Source organism: Diabrotica virgifera, chromosome 10 (genome assembly GCF_917563875.1).
Source record: "Diabrotica virgifera virgifera chromosome 10, PGI_DIABVI_V3a".
Taxonomy (NCBI): Eukaryota; Metazoa; Arthropoda; class Insecta; order Coleoptera; family Chrysomelidae; genus Diabrotica; species Diabrotica virgifera.
Genome location: NC_065452.1, coordinates 90,611,214 through 90,629,047, shown reverse-complemented (window position 1 = coordinate 90,629,047; position 17,834 = coordinate 90,611,214). Strand labels below are relative to the sequence as shown.

At 33.9% G+C, this 17,834-nt stretch overlaps 1 protein-coding gene across 2 annotated transcripts in view; it reads right to left on the bottom strand.

The window, feature by feature from the left end:
* The window catches only part of LOC114337902 (semaphorin-1A), a 606,142-nt gene that overhangs the window by 100,775 nt on the left and 487,533 nt on the right, over positions 1–17,834 (bottom strand). For both annotated transcript variants that reach the window (XM_050641275.1, XM_050641274.1), the window contains exon 2: positions 15,224–15,729. In XM_050641275.1, the coding sequence (XP_050497232.1) occupies positions 15,224–15,673 (450 nt within the window). In that variant the 5' untranslated portion in view covers positions 15,674–15,729. The remainder of the gene's footprint in view (positions 1–15,223; positions 15,730–17,834) is intronic.

Genomic DNA, 17,834 nt, shown 5'->3' with positions numbered 1-17,834 from the left:
CAGATTCACTTTGTATTTGAGATTTGGATGCGCATTGTTGTTGACTTTCGGATTTTCCAAATTTTGTGATTTTTATTTTGATAACATCTCGTCAAGTAAAATACCTGCACGGTACCAAAATAAAATTCAGAAAATGTGGAAAACCCGAACGCCAAACATTAGTGCACATCCAAAATCTCAAATACACACTGAATCTGGCCCGACTGTACACTGGTGAGTGTTTTATAGAAATCACTAATATAGTTTTAAAATTTTTTATTACAAAATCTAATACAATATCTTACATTTATTAATTATTATATTAACAGAAATAAAATACATTTTGATATAGCACAAATTATTTGCGGTAAAACTCAAGCAAATCTATTAAATTTTTTCTACAATCACTTGATAAAGAAGACTTTTTCGCTTGTCAATGGCAACGAAAAGTTAACGTTTACTGAGTACCGTCACTTTATAGCGCTAGCGCGTTAAAGTTTGATTACCGCGCGTCGTCCGTAGCAACCGTACAACCATACAATACTCGTACAATTTGAAAATTCAAATTGAATAGTTATTTATGTATTAAGAACGAAAAGTGATACATTATTCCTTGACAGTAAGAGTTACCACTCGACCGTAGCGGAGAGCGGTAATTACTCGAAAGAAATAATGTCATTTTGCGCTTGTAATACATACAACATTTTTTCTACAATCACTTAATAAAATGAAACTATTTTTAAATCACTAACTTTATTTTAACTATTTTATATCTGTCGTTATAATGTCATAACATTAACTTTTATATCTTTCAGTTTGAATGTTCAATGTGATTGTATTGTATGGTTGTACGGTTGCTACGGACGACGAGCGTAAAATCAAACTACGCGCTAGAGCAGCGTTGCCCAAATGGTGGGTCGCGACCCGGAACCGGGCCACGAAAGCAAAATGCCGGGTCGCCTCGCCTCGCCGTTTCACATGAACATCTTCTTTTAGACTGCGAAGTGCGTTGACTATCAAAAGGGAATGTTTAAAGAAAACTTTTTTTGAATTAATTGAATAATTCAAGGAAGAAATTTCAATATTCTTAGAACAACATCCACCAACGGCTAGGGATGCAATATTTCAATTTAAAGACAGTTTTCATGATGCCAATCGGTTAATCAAGGTAGCGTATATTTGTTATATTTTTGACTTCTTCAAGAATTTAAATATGACATTACAAGGTAGCAATGTAGTACAAGAGAAGCTGGAAGCTGCAATAAAGTTTGCAAATTTGCCATACTTATTTAAAAACACCCTGTATCGATGAAAAATAAGGCGAGTTGTTAAATTATTACCTAACTTTTTTACTATCCAACATAAGCGAATGAATCGAAAAACAGAATGTTAAGAACACATGAGGCTATAGTTGGGTTTTAATTTCAGTATTTTATAAATGCAAGAATATTCCACAGGGTGTGGTGACTTTGAGAAAAAATTACTTTTTGATTGGTACGCCCGGTATACAATAACAATGGACAGCCGGAGTGATGACGTAGAAGTGTCAATTTTTATTGACATATGTCATGTTAGAGTTTTCCAAACAAACGTTGTTTAGTGTGGCAAATTTGTATGTTTTATTGTTTTTTTCAGTTTTTACAGAGAATATTTCCGTTTTTTGCAATATTTAAGTATTATTATAGTTACTACAACAATTTTAGAAGGTTGTGTAAATAATAAAGCATAACCTTTTATATAAATAACAATAAAATGTATGTCTCGGTGAAGTAAGGTTACAATTTATTTGTTTTTTATAAATTTTATATTTTATATTTTATTTTATTTTTTTAGATTGAATACTAATTAAAAAGTCTTGAGATTCGGTAAAACCTTACTTTTCAACGTGTTTACAATCTTTGTTTGCAAGTGATCATCATAACACTGAATATAGCCGCAGTTGGCTGTGACGTCACACTCCGGTCGTCTATTTACCTGTCTAGCAACAATATTATTAAACGAAAATGTTCAAAAATATATCGAAAACAGGTTTAGGAAATATGAGACATAAAAAATGACCAATTTTTAAGGTGATACGTTAATTTCTTGGAGAAATGTAGATATACATAAATACAATAAAGATGAACAGATTATACGAACATACATAATATACCCGAACAATACATACTGTTTCAAATATTCAAAGATAAAGCGATTACAAAAATTGCAATTCGGCATTCTTCAATATATATTATACAATAACTCACACACAGCCAACGGAATTGACAATGAGAGATACCTTGAAAACAATAAAGCTCTGTTGTTATGGGGCAGAGAATAGATAATAGGTAAATATGATTTATATAGGTATATATAAAGAATCCACTACACCAAAATGTTGATATCCAAACAACATACACTGTTTCAGAGAGTTTTAATAGTGAAATACCTGTAGAATATTTAGTTCAATCTTTGCAAATGGAATTTTATTTCGACATGCCGCGATGGGGCCCTTGAATGTCGGGGGCCCCTTGAATGTCGGGGGCCCCGTATAATTGATACGGCTGATACGACGGTAGCTACGCCCCTGGCGTTAAGTAACAATGTATTTTAAATGGGATTTACTTTTTCGCACTGTTTGTAACTTTCGAGTTGTCATGGTGACAATCCTTAATTTTCGCGTTGTCATGGTGATGAGTGATGACAATATGAGCAATGAATTATAACAAGAGTTTTGACAGTTTTGTGGTTTGAAAGTAGTTGTAATTTTTAAATTCCAAAGTTCTAAAAATTGTAGAATAGAAGAGTTACAGCTTTTTTTATTTGTTTATCGTAGATAAAATATTGTATGAAACTGTGCGTGAAGTACTTTTTGCGAACTCGCTCCGTTGTTGCTCGTGCTCTAAAAATCGCGTGCGATCGCAAAAAGCATACTTCACGAACTGTTTCATTAATAACTATTTTAGCACTCCATTGGAGCGTGAAAAATGCTACTTTATAGCACTAGTGCTTTAAAATTTTTAAGGCACTGCAGTTAAAAGTGAATTGTCAAATTGTGAAAAGTCAAAATATTTATATTTCATTTACTAACATTAATATTAATAGTAAAACTTGCACAATTTAAAAACAGTGGTTTAAAAGGTTTTTTAAAATTTAATTTAAACTCTATTATTGCATTTCTAACACGTTTGTAGAAAAAACAAGTTTATATAACGGTATAATATTTTCGCTAAGAATTTTTAGATATTCCCCTCGAGTGTAGACAACCAGTTCTATCTTTTACGGGTGATAGGTTTCATGGTTTCAGCAATTAACAAAAATATTGTATTTTATATATTTATAACGTTTGTAGAAAAAATATTGTATGATATACATGTTAAAAAGTACATTTTTAAGGCACTCATGTGAATTTCAGAATTCGCTTCGCTCATTCCGACTAAATATATTCTTTATATTCAAAAAATTTGAATGAATTTTGAATTAATTCATTTTCAAGTAAGTACATTTATCAGCAATAGTCGTAACGTAATTGTTGTAAACCATAGTTTTATTACTAATTAGCTAATTAGCACATAAATGACACTAAATTCTTCACCAAAAAAATCAAGCAGTTTGAGCTTTTTTCGGTTTGGGTGGGTGCTGCTTGCCATTAACCTGCACCCCCCCACTTTCAACGCGATTTCTTGGTCAACGGTTTGAGCAACAAAATTCGGATTAGAGCAACTAATTAGCACATAAATAGCACTAAATTTATCACCACAAAAAAATCAATAAGATTGAACTTTTTTCGGTGTGGGTGGGTGCAGCTTGCCATTAAGCTGGATGCCCCCATTTTGACCGAGATTTCCTGGTCAACGGTTTGAGCAACAAAATTCGGAATAGAGCAACTAATTAGCACATAAACAGCACTAAATTTTTCATCAAAAAAATCAAGAAATTTGAGCTTTTTTCGGTGTGAGTGGGTGCAGCTTGCCATTAAGCTGGACCCCCCACTTTGAACGCGATTTCCTGGTCAACGGTTTGAGCAACAAAATTCGGAATAGAGCAACTAATTAGCACATCAATAGCACTAAATTTATCATAAAAAAAAATCAAGAAATTTGAGCTTTTTTCGGTGTGGGTGGGTGCAGCTTGCCATTAACCTGCACCCCCCCACTTTCAACGCGATTTCCTGGTAAATGGTTTGAGCAACAAATTTCGGAATAGAGCAGCTAATTAGCACATAAATAGCACTAAATTTATCACCAAAAAAATCAAGAAGTTTGAGCTTTTTTCGGTGTGAGTGAGTGCAGCTTGCCATTAACTTGCACCCCCCCACTTTCAACGCGATTTCTTGGTCAACGGTTTGAGCAACAAAATTCGAATTAGAGCAACTAATTAGCACATAAATAGCACTAAATCACTAAATTTTTCACCAAAAAAATCAAGAAGTTTGAGCTTTTTTCGGTGTGGGTGGGTGCAGCTTGCCATTAAGCTGGACCCCCCACTTTGAAGGCGATATCCTGGTAAACGGTTTGAGCAACAAAATTCGAAATAAAGCAAGTAATTAGCACATAAATGGCACTAAATTTTTCACCAAAAAAGTCAAGAAGTTTGAACTTTTTTCGGCGTGGATGGCTGCAGTTTGCCATTAAGCTTGACCCACCCAATTTTAACGCGATTTCCAGGTAAACGTTTTGAGCAACAAAATTCGGAATAGAGCAAATAATTAGCACATAAATGGCACTAAATTTATCACCAAAAAAAATCAAGAAGTTTGAGCTTTTTTCGGTGTGGGTGGGTGCAGCTTGCCATTAACCTGCACCCCCCATTTTCAACTCGATTTCCTGGTAAATGGTTTGAGCAACAAATTTCGGAATAGAGCATCTAATTAGCACATAAATAGCACTAAATTTACCACCAACAAAATCAAGAAGTTTGAGCTTTTTTCGGTGTGAGTGGGTGCTGCTTGCCATTAACTTGCACCCCCCACTTTCAACGCGATTTCTTGGTCAACGGTTTGAGCAACAAAATTCGAATTAGAGCAATTAATTAGCACATAAATAGCACTAAATTTTTCACCAAAAAAATCAAGAAGTTTGAGCTTTTTTCGGTGTGGGTGGGTGCAACTTGCCATTAACTTGCACCGCCCCAATTTCAACGCGATTTCTTGGTCAACGGTTTGAGCAACAAAATTCGGATTGTAGCAACTAATTAGCACATAAATAGCACTAAATTTATCACCAAAAAAATCAATAAGTTTGAACTTTTTTCGGTGTGAGCGGGTGCAGCTTGCCATTAAGCTGGACCCCCCCACTTTGAACGCGATTTCCTGGTCAACTGTTTGAGCAACAAAATTCGGAATAGAGCAACTAATTAGCACATAAATAGCACTAAATTTTCACCAAAAAAATCAAGAAGTTTGAGCTTTTTTCGGTGTGGGTGGGTGCAACTTGCCATTAACTTGCACCCTCCTGCACCCTCCACTTTCAACGCGATTTCTTGGTCAACGGTTTGAGCAACAAAATTCGGATTAGAGCAACTAATTAGCATATAAATAGCACTAAATTTATCACCAAAAAATCAATAAGTTTGAAGTTTTTTCGGTGTGGGTGGGTGCAGTTTGCCATTAAGCTTGACCCCCCCAATTTGAACGCGATTTCCTGGTAAACGGTTTGAGCAACAAAATTCGGAGTAGAGCAACTAATTAGCACATAAACAGCACTAAATTTTTCATCAAAAAAATCAAGAAATTTGAGCTTTTTTCGGTGTGAGTGGGTGCAGCTTGCCATTAAGCTGGACCCCCCACTTTGAACGCGATTTCCTGGTCAACGGTTTGAGCAACAACATTCGGAATAGAGCAACTAATTAGCACATAAATAGCACTAAATTTATCACCAAAAAAAATCAAGAAGTTTGAGCTTTTTTCGTTGTGGGTGGGTGCAGCTTGCCATTAACCTGCACCCCCCCCCCCCCACTTTCAACGCGATTTCCTGGTAAACGGTTTGAGCAACAAAATTCGGAATAGAGCAACTAATTAGCACATAAATAGCACTAAATTTATCACCAAAAAAAATCAAAAAGTTTGAGCTTTTTTCGGTGTGGGTGGGTGCAGCTTTCCATTAACCTGCACCCCCCCACTTTCAATGCGATTTCCTGGTAAACGGTTTGAGCAACAAATTTCGGAATAGAGCAACTAATTAGCACATAAATAGCACTAAATTTATCACCAAAAAAAATCAAGAAGTTTGAGCTTTTTTCGGTGTTGGTGGGTGCAGCTTTACATTAACCTGCACCCCCCACTTTCAACGCGATTTCCTGGTAAACGGTTTGAGCAACAAAATTCGGAATAGAGCAACTAATTAGCACATAAATAGCACTAAATTTATCACCAAAAAAATCAAGAAGTTTGAGCTTTTTTCGGTGTGGGTGGGTGCAGCTTTACATTAACCTGCACCCCCCCACTTTCAACGCGATTTCCTGGTAAACGGTTTGAGCAACAAAATTCGGAATAGAGCAACTAATTAGCACATAAATAGCACTAAATTTTTTGCCTAGTCCGAACTTTATTCGCGATGGTGGGGGTGCAGCTTAATATGGGTTAATTAATATGGAGTTTCTCCTGGGAAATGCGTCCATTGTATATTAATAATTATGATCCCTTTCCGGCTGACACCTCAGTGGATACAGGAAATAGCAATATGGGGTGAAAGGGAAAAATTAGTGGAGTCACTAAAGGTTTTCACCTCTGATTTTGTTGAACCTTCATCGATTTTCATAAAAATTGGTGAGTAGTTGAAGCATACCTCAACAAACAAAAGTGACATGGTGCAAACTTGCGCTTTTAACCTGGGGATGGATGCCACCCCTTCTAAGCAAAATTTGTTATATCAAGTTATTAAAATAAATCAATACTTTTTGCGTTATTAAAGATCGAAGATTTGAATTTTTCGTGAAGAAAATGCATGCTGTAAAGCGGTTTTTCATAAATAATTCTAAAACTACACGTTTTAACAAATTAGTTATGATTAACAATATTGAAGATAATAAAATATCGAATAGATTCCTTGAAAAACCTTTTAGAATTAATTAAAAGTGAGTTATAGGTGATTGAATGTATATTTTTTCGGCTATTACATACTCAAATCTACTTACAAAACACTTGTCAAAGTACTCAGAAATATCTATCAAATGAGCTAACAGAGAAGTTGATAGCATTAAAATTTATGCTCCAAAAATTTTTCAAAATTTATGCTCTAAAAATTTTTTCCAAAAAAATGTTTTTTTTTTAGAATAACTCCATTAATTTTTATGATATCAGGTTTAGCTAAAAACCGATCGGAAGGTAGTTAGTTTCAAGGGCTATAAAATAGTATTTCATAATCTTTTATATCCCTTATTTTTTTAAAAGATAAAATGTTAACGAGCCCCGGTTACATGGTTTTCGCAGTAAAATTTACGTTTTTAACGTATCTATCTCGGTTATTTTTTGTCCTACAAAAATAATATTTGCTAAAGAAAAAACTAAAATTTGGTTTTTGTCATTTTTTACGTGTATCGATTATTTTTGGAATTATTATCAAAAGATAATGAAATTTACGATAATTTGAAAAATTATGATTTTTTAAATCATTTTTCTTTTTTAAAAAATATGTTTTCTAAACCGGTCAAAACTTTTGGGGTTATTACTCATGCTAAAATAAAGAAAGTCTTTTATCGGGACTACTACAAATTTTAATTTTAGTGGAAATAGTGTACCTATGTTTTAGTTTTCACTTTTTTCTAAAACATTTGAAACATTTGCTTAGCTTTGATGCTATCAACTTCGTCTGGAGCTCACTTAATAAGTATTTTTGAGTAGATACTGTGATAAAAGTAGTAAGCATTTTTATGAATCCTTTTCTCGTTATTTGAGCTTGAATACTTAGATTTGAGTACTAGCCGAAAAAATATACACTCAATCACTTTAAATTAGTTCTAAAAGGCACTTCAAGTAAGGAATCTATTCGATATTTTATTATCTTCAATTTTGTTGATCATAACTATTTTGTTAAAACTTAAAGTTTTTGAATTATTTATGAAAAACCGCTTTACACCATGCATTTTTTCACGAAAAATTTAAATCTTTGATCTTTAATAACTCAAAAGTATTGATTTATTTTAATAACTTGATATAACAAATTTTGCTTTAAATTTGTCCCTCTATCGATTTGTGGGGTTATTTTTAATAAAATAATTTTCACCCCCGAGGAGGGGTGACATACACCCCCAGGATAAAAGCGCAAGTTGGCACCACGTCACTTTTATTTCTTGAGGTATCCTCTAACTACTCACCCATTTTCATGAAAATCGATGGAGGTTCAACGAAATAGGAGATGAAAACCTTTAGTGACTGCACTAATTTTCCCCTTTCACCTCTTATTGCTACCTCCTGTATCCATTGAGGTGTCAGCCTGCAAGAGATCATAATTATCAATATACAATGGGCGATTTTCACAGTTATTATTCACAGGTATTACTTATGACGATGATTTTTTGGCTCTAGCTCTTAGTCTATTAAGCGTAACTGGTATACTTAACCATTTCAAAAGTTTCACCCAATTAATGAGACTCTTATTTCTTTGGCGGAGACATTACATTCGGCAATGCTTTATTCACTTTCATGTACACACGAACTAATTTACATAATAGTATGTGTAACAGGTGGGCACTTGAAAGTCTATAGCTTCTCATTACCGACGAAGTAAAGCGTAGATCAAATTTCAATAATGAAATATGGTGAAACGTTTATAGGTTTTCTAGATACTTTAATTAGCAAGAGATTTCCCTAAGGAGGCTATTATGGTCTGCAATGCTGGTATTTTACTAATTCCATGTAAAACTAGTTGATTGCAGTACGTTGTATAGAGACCAACGCAGAAAAATAACGAAACAATGAAAATAAAAATATATCTTTACTATATTAGTGACACTAAGCTATTAGTTCTCAGCAAATTTTACATATCCCCGTACTCTTTCTTACGGTACACCTGCTATAAAGCGATGCAGGTGAACGTATTCATCTTCATTTTTTACGAAGAAGTACTGGTCTGTTAGGTAGGGTTGTCGGTATATTTATAGAAGTGCGACGAGGACGAACGTAATAAAGTTACACGAAAACACTAACGAAATAAAAATTCAGAGAGGCTTCAGACAGGGTGACACAGTTTTGACAGGAGATGACCTAGGCGAAATCAACACCATGTTAGAAGAACTGGAAAGAGCTGGCAGAGAAATCGGTTTAAAAATAAAGATCCCCAACACAAATTACATGAAGAATCTCGTGGCCAGTGCCAATTTAAAAATGCAAAAAGACGAAGTACCTAGAACTTGTTGATAAATACAATACAAAATTAGAAGACAAGGACAACCAAACAGGTGAGGTATCAAGAAGAATACCACATGAATGGGCGGCATATGAAGCTCTTAAAAACGTATTTAAAGACGACAACATACCGATTAATCTGAAGCGGAAAGTCTTGGATCAGGCTGTTCTGTCAATAAAGACCGACGCGACGGTGCGGAAACACTGTCCATAACAAAAAACAATGCTTCAAAACTGAGAATAGCACAAAGAAGGATGGAGTGTTCAATGATAGGAGTAACAATAAAAGACAAAATTACAAACGAAGACGAAACAGAACCAGAATAACAGATGTTGTGGAGAGTAGGAAATGGAAAGATTATATGGAAATGAGCTGGTCACGTGGCGAGGATGAAGGTCGCAAGTTAACCGAATCGACACCAAGAACAGGTAAAAGAAACAGAGGAAGACCACCTAAACGACGGCAAGATGATCTGCGAAAGATGACGAAAAATTGAATCCATACTAAAAGTTTTCAAGTAAAAAAGTTAAAAAGTACTTATTCTCCATCGAGTTTAATACGTTTTAACAAATTACTTTGTTGGTTATCATCATCATCACGTAGCGCTACCTCCCTAGGTAGGTCCTGGCTGACTGTACAACTTTCTTCCAATTTGTTCGGTCTTCCATCAACCTAAAGTCAAATGGAATGTTCATTTTCCGGAGATCTGCTTGGATGGTATCTCTCCATCGCATTCTGGGACGTCCGAGTGGTCTTTTGCCTGTAGGAATCTCCTCCCATACCAGTGTTAAAAGTCTTTCGTTTGTTGGTTAGATTAATATATTGTTTAAAACCTTCCATAAATTAAAATTTCCACCGCTCTGCACAGATTAAGTCTATGTATACATTATACATAAATTAGCATTATTAGTAGTGTTAAAATTGCGTATTTCATTTTGAAATCGAATAAATTCATTAAAATATACAGGTACTAAATTATTCACACATTGTATATGTAAGTACCATGCTTCTATAAAAAGATCTTTGATACGAACAGCTATTCAAGAGCAGAAAACAGTAAAATGTATCGGAGTGTACGATTACAATAAAACTATCCGCATTGATTGTAGTTGTAATTTATGCAACATATTCTGTTTATTCAAATTATACGAAAACAGAATGTTGACACAGTAATCAGAACATGATTAAATAATTGTATTAAAAACAGTAATTCTAGATTGCATAATATACACATCTTGGGACACTCTATTTTTTAGGTATTTTTTTTTTCTTGAATATTCTCAAGATTGAAAACTGGAAAGAAAACTAGAAGAAGAACAAGCGGCTTTTAGGAAGGAAAGAGGAATAACAGATAATATATACATACTGAGAAATATAATTGAAAGGAAAAACGAAATAGGAGAAGACTTAGAGCAAATGTGGTGAAGTCAAAAAATCCAGTTCTCAGCAAATTGGTGCTTTTGTGAAAACTGTGTACACACGGGGTTTTTTATCAGTTTATTTTTTGTTTCGCCAAATGAATTAATTATATTCATTATATTCATAGAAGCCTTCGCGTGTACGGAGTTTCTAGTAAAGCGCTGGTTTGCTGAGAACTTGATTTTTTGACTTACACTACTTTAGCTCTTAGCGGCTCATATATTACGTTTATAGATATTAAAGCTGCTTTTGATTCTATAACTAGAGAAATAATATGGTCAGTAATGGAAGACCTGCACATCCCGCAAAAGATAGCAAGCGTTGCAAAAAGTACGTATAGAAACGTACTCACTAAAGTACAAATAAACGGAAACAGATCACCAATAATAAACCTAAGGAGAGGAATAAAACAAGGGGACAGTCTCAGTCCCATTTTATTCCGTTATACAGTCAACAATAGGGTATAGGACTTTAGTACCAGTGGGGATGGAAGGATTACTATATGCAGATGACCTAGTAACAATAGCAGACGATAGAGAAAATGCAAAAATTAATCGATATCTGGGTGAAAGAAATGGAAAATTTGAAAATGGAGGTAAATGTAAAGAAAGCGAAGACCATGATAGTAACCCAAAAGAACAGTGGAAGAAATAAACCAAACGATATTTAGGTGCAAAAACGAAATAATAGTTGAATATCTGGGAGTAATAATATTAGAGGATGGAAAGCTAGACCAAGAAATCTCATAAAGGGCGAAAAAAGCAAATAAGATCTACTATGCACTAAATAAAGCAATATTTAGTGAAGAAATAGATAAAGAAATAAAACTGAAGGTATACAATGCAACATCTGTACCAACTTTGATATATGCAAATGAGACATGGGTAAACAATGTAAAATCTCTCTCTTCAATCCTGACCCCCCGGAGGGAGTGTAGTGGTCGACGTGATGTAGTGTATTGTCCGTCTCCAAAGATCTCTGTCTCTGGTCATTTCTTTTAATTCATGCATAGGTCTTTTACATATTCCTGTAATCTGATCGATCCATCTTGTTGGGGATCTTCCTCGTGATCTTCGGCCTTCCACCTTTCCTTGTATAATGAGTCTATCCATGTTTTCTGTGTTGGCTCTCATAACATGTCCAAAGTATTTTAATTGTTGGAGATGGACTTTACTGGAGATCGTTGGCTAACTTTTAGCTCTCTTAAAATCGAATTATTTGTTCTATGGTCGGTCCAAGGAATTCGTAGCATTCGTCTCCAACAGAACATTTCAGTGGCGTCTATCTTTCTTCTTTCCGAATTTCTCAGGGTCCAAGATTTACATCCGTAAGTCAGTATTGGGAATATTAAGCAGTTGATCAACCTCATCTTTAACGCTCTTGAAATTTGACAGTCCTTCCATATTGTGGTAAAAATAGACAGTACAATAAACGCAGCGGAGATAAAGCAGTTGAGAAAACTAGCAGGAAAAACGAAATTGAACCGAATAAGAAATGAGGATATTATACAAAGACTGAAACAGGAATCGATAATAACAAAGATCCAAAAAAGAAAATTAAAATGGTATGGACACATTAACAGAAAGGACAAGGGAAGACTACCAACGCAGGTGATGGAATCAAAAAGATAAGGCAAAAGAAAGAAAGGGAGGCCAAGGAAAAGATGGATCGATCAGATTATAGAAATTGGACAGGAAAAAGGAAAAACACATCAACAAATGAAAGAGTTAGCAAAGGACCGCAAGAAATGGAAGAGATGGATAGAGAATCAATAAATCCTCCGACGCCCCTGAGGGAGTTTCGAGAGGAAGAAGAAGAAGAATATTCTCAAAACAAGCGTTAAAATTTAACTTACATATTATGTTAAATGAAGCCTAAATATTTTGTCTATGAGACAATAATTCAAATTCTCTCCCCATCCACTCTTAAAATTATTTGATATACTTTGTGTATTTTATACACTCCTGGCCAAAAAAACCGGGACACCTTAAAAATGGGTCATTTTTGATGTCTCGAATCTCCTAAACCTGTTGTTCGATTTTAGTGATTTTTTTAATATGTTATAGCCTTATTCTCTAAGAATATGGATGTAGTAATAGTGTTGCTGAACAGGTAAATGTCATTGTATACCGGGTGTAACAATAATACTGTGTTTTTTCCTGAAAGTTCGTAACACCCTGTGGAATATTCTAGCTTTTGAAAAATATTGAAATTAAAACTCAGCTGTAGCCCTAGCCTCTCTTAACATTCTGCTTTTTGACTCATTCACTTATGTTGGATAGTGAAAAAGTTAGGTACTTTGACAAGTAGCCATGTTCTTCATCAATATAGGGTGTTTCTAAATAAGTGCGACAAACTTTAAGGGGTAATTCTGCATGAAAAAATAATGATCGGTTGATTTATAAACATATGTCTGCAAATGCTTCGTTTCCGAGATACCGGGTGTTCAATTTTTTCTTACACACTGACAATTTATTTATTGCTCTAAAACCGGTTGAGATATGCAAATGAAATTTGGTGGGTTTTAAGAGGCAGTCATTGCGCATTTTTTGACGTACAATTATGTATTTTATATTCACCATTGACGTGCATACGGGTCATATTACCCGGTCATATTACCTGTATGCACGCCAATGGCGAATATAACATTTTTAGTTGTATGTCAAAAAATGTGAAATAACTACCTCTTAAAACCTACCAAATTTCATTTGCATATCTCAACCGGTTTTAGAGCAATAAATAAATTATCAGTTTGTAAGAAAAAATTTAACATCCCGTATCTCGGAAACGAATCATTTGCGGACATATGTTTATAAAGCAAACTGTCATTATTTTTTCATGCAGAATTAACCCTTAAAGTTTGTCGCACTTATTTAGAAACATCCTGTATTATTGAAGAACATGGCTAGTTGTCAAAGTACCTAACTTTTTTATTATCCAACATAAGTGAATGAGTCAAAAAGCAGAATGTTAAGGAAGGCTAAGGCTACAATTGAGTTTTAATTTCAATATTTTTTAAATGCCAGAATATTCCACAGGGTGTTACGAACTTTCAGGAAAAAACACAGTATTATTGTTACACCCGGTATACAATGACATTTACATGTTCAGCAACACTATTACTACATACATATTCTTAGAGAATAAGGCTATAACATATTAAAAAAATCACTAAAATCGGACAACAGGTTTAGGAGATTCGAGACATCAAAAATGACCCATTTTTAAGGTGTCCCATTTTTTTTGGCCAGGAGGGTACTATAAGGCGTTAAAATAATAAAAGCTCGTTTTTTCAAAATTTAACTTCAAATTTATTGATCTTTAAATTGAAGCAATATTACTCAGAGAATCATTCAACTATAATATATATATATATATATATATATATATATATATATATATATATATATATATATATATATATATATATATATATATATATATATATATATTCTACTAATAGAAAAATATATATATTCTACTAATACTATATTTAAGCCGTGGTCAGTAATAAACAGCACAGTGTCATCTGCCAATAAATGAATTTGTAGTGAATCACAGTAGCTGTAGTATTTATATAATTTGTATAAATTAATAACAATAGAGGACCCAAAATACTTCCTTGTGGTACTTCATGTTTAACAGATTGTCTTGAAGAATTTGTGTTTCTAATTTTTGTTTATTTGTGTTCTGTCTTAGATCTGTCGATACCCGTAGAAAAATGATAGCATGTGATTGCAACTGATATTATGGTTAATTCCTATTAAAAATAGTAAATAATATTAAGATGCTAGGAGAAAATAGATTCGCCCCAAAGAATTGTAACACCTTCATGTCACTTACTAAGGAGTGTGAATATCTCACATGCTTGGTTCGATTCTATTGCTTGTCTGATCTCCAGGGCCTAGATTCCATGCACTGTAGATATCTACATGTCGCTTTCTATCGATATTTGAATATCAAAATATTTGAATTTTTAGCTTTAATTGAATTATTTTCTAGTTTTGCTAGGTTATACTCTAATTGATAAACTAGAGCAAAACTAGAAAATAATTCAATTAAAGCTAAAAATTCATATATTTTGATATTCAAATATCGATAGAAAGCGACATGTAGATATCTACAGTGCACGGAATCTATGCCCAGGTATCTTTAGACAAAGAAGTGATAACAAGTTATAGCATTAAATATACTGAATGGATAAATTGGTCTTCCTATATTTGGAGATTCAAATGTACATACATAGCTTTGGAAACTGCATCATGAAATATTTCTACAAATGGGCGGTCAAACTACATATATCCAAAGTCTTTTAACCAATAATTCTGGAGTAAGTCCACTCGATTCACTTGATTGCCTAGTTAAGTATTCGATAAACATATTGAGTGCTTCGGTTATTTGTAGTAAAAGCATTATGTGAAGGGTTGTATAAAATATAGTCATCACTTCAAAAGTGAGATAAATATATTATTTTTTAATCAAAGTTAAGAATACAAACTTACCTTTTGTTGTAGAATCCTGCAGATGGGCTTAAAAGAATTGGTTCCACAAATAAGAAATTTCCCAGGACCTGTCGGGACCAATATTCTGATATAGTTTTGGCAATCATCTTCTGTTTTTCCTTTGAGGATGCAAAGCTGACTGTGCGCTTCGGAAGACGGCCAAGAGTCTAAAGTAACAGCTTTTTCAGCAAAATCGAACATCGATAAATTATAAATTTGGTTCCTTCCTCCCAATAAAATAGATTCATCGTCTTGATACAAGACAGTAAAATGGTCGATCGAGGACGTATTGCCCCTAAATACTATACTACGAATTTTGTTGGCATTGTTGACGAGCTTTGTGCTTGTATTTGGCAGCCATCCATGGCCAGTTTTAATAAGGTATAGTAATATCAAGAGAAAATAATGTAGAGAGCTTGTTGAAAGGCACGAAAAGGCACGGATCTTCATTTTGGGCTGATGGGTAGCGTTCACTTTTGGAGCGTCATTCTTTCACCGTTTTCGGCCTGAAACAACAGAAAGTATGTTAGTAAATACATACTAAAACTACAGGTATTCCGGTTAAAAAGTAATATAATCAGTAAAACGTGAAAAAGATCTGTTCATCCCTTAAGATTATTAAGACAAACAACCCGAAGAATAACCAGTATTGAGAGGTGGACAATCCACGATGGATTACAATTGTCAGAATCATAACGAGACGTAAAAAAATTGTAATTGATACGCCATGGAGCAAGCCTTCCTTATTTTTGATGGTCATCTCCGCACACTCTGAATTCAAAACAAGTATGAATATAATCTAAATATTAAACATAATTATTTCATTACTTCTTCTTTTTGTGTAGACATGACTGCCTGTTTTTCAATGTGCCTCCAGTAAATTGTCGTTCCATCGTTTTCGTGGTCTTCCCACTGATCTTCTTCCGTCTCTCGCCGTCTTTACTACTCTATTTCTTGTCATTCGGCTTATGTAGCCATTCCATTCTACTCTTCTGTTTCTTTATTAATGTTATGTTAATACCCAATTATTAATGTTCTCCACATTGAATCTCCATCGTACCTATATCTGTACTTCTAGCTCTGTCCCATAGTGTCTTTCCATCGATTTTTCGAAGGGTTTTCATCTCTGCTGTTTCTAGCATTAGTTTTGTCTTTACAGTGTCAGGCTGTCAGGTTGTGTTTCTGCTGCGTATATCATTATTGTTCTGATGACTGTTTTGTAAATTCTACCTTTCATTTCTTTTCCGATATTTTTATTCCTCCATATAGTTTCATTCAGGCAACCTGCGGCTCTGTTTGCTCTATTCACTTGATCTTCCACTTCTGTTTAGAGATTTCAGTAGCAAGATAATATATTTGCCTGTGATGCCTAGATATTTAAACTTCATCGCTTGTTCTATTATCTGACCCAGCTTTAATTTACATCTTATTGGATTTGCTGTTACAACCATGCATTTTGTATTTTTTGGGGAAATTAAACTGTTAACTTTTTGGCAGTTATATCAAATTGGTGCAGCATATTTTGTAAATCATCTTCATTTTGAGAGATTACTATTGCATCGTCTGCATAGAAGATTATTTGAAGTTGTTTTTCTCCCATTTTTTAGTTCTTACTTTTCTATTATTTCATCCATGATCAGGTTGAACAATAGAGGACTCAAGGAATCCCCCTGTCTTATCCCATTGTCAGCTTCAATTGGGTCAGTTAGTTCATCTTCTACTTTTACTTCTATTGTGTGGTTCTGGTAGATATTTTTGATTGTTTTAATTATTCCTGGAGGTACCTCTCTTGGGTACAATAAATGGATCACGTCCTTGAATTTGACCCTGTCAAATTCCTTCTTAAGGTCCACGAAACATAAATATGCCGGTTTGTTGTATTCTGTTTTAATTATCAATATAGTTTAAATTATTGTGCGTTAACACTGTCAGATTGATAACTCGGTCATCAAAATTTAATATTAAGGTTAAATAGATTAAAATACTACAGAATGAAGAAAATATTACGAGTGAATAAATAAGGTACTGATTTTGCATGATAATTGTTTTGGTTTTGCGGCAAATAATTTGATCAATCGTGAGTTTTTATTCAATCAGAGCTCGTTGAACCACTTCTCACGACTTAATCAGAGAGAGTACCACAATATAAATAAAAAGTATTTGTTTGTATTGCTATTTCGTGAATGATCTGATTATGATTATGGTTTTAACATTTTTGGGTTACGTAACTTGGAATCGAGTCTACTTTTATAGACTACTATACTTAGTTTCAACAAGCATTGCAAAAAGATGCAAGCGATCAAAAAATTCGAAATTGAGTCTGTCAAAAAACATTTTCTGAACTTAAATTTGTAGGGTAGTCTAATAGTAATATCAAATATCATCTACCAGAGATCCTTAATCCTTTTAATATCTGGGACTACTAAATCTCCCCTTTCAAAAGTTCTCGCTTTACTTGATGAAGAAAAATGTGTAGCACACGTAACAAAAGAATACAGCAAGCTTAGATTGACAATAAGAATACACCAACAATAGCAGATTAAGAAAGTCGAAGACATAATAAGGTGGAGTGGGGTAAGTTCGGACCGGTTTTTGTTAAGTTTGACTATAA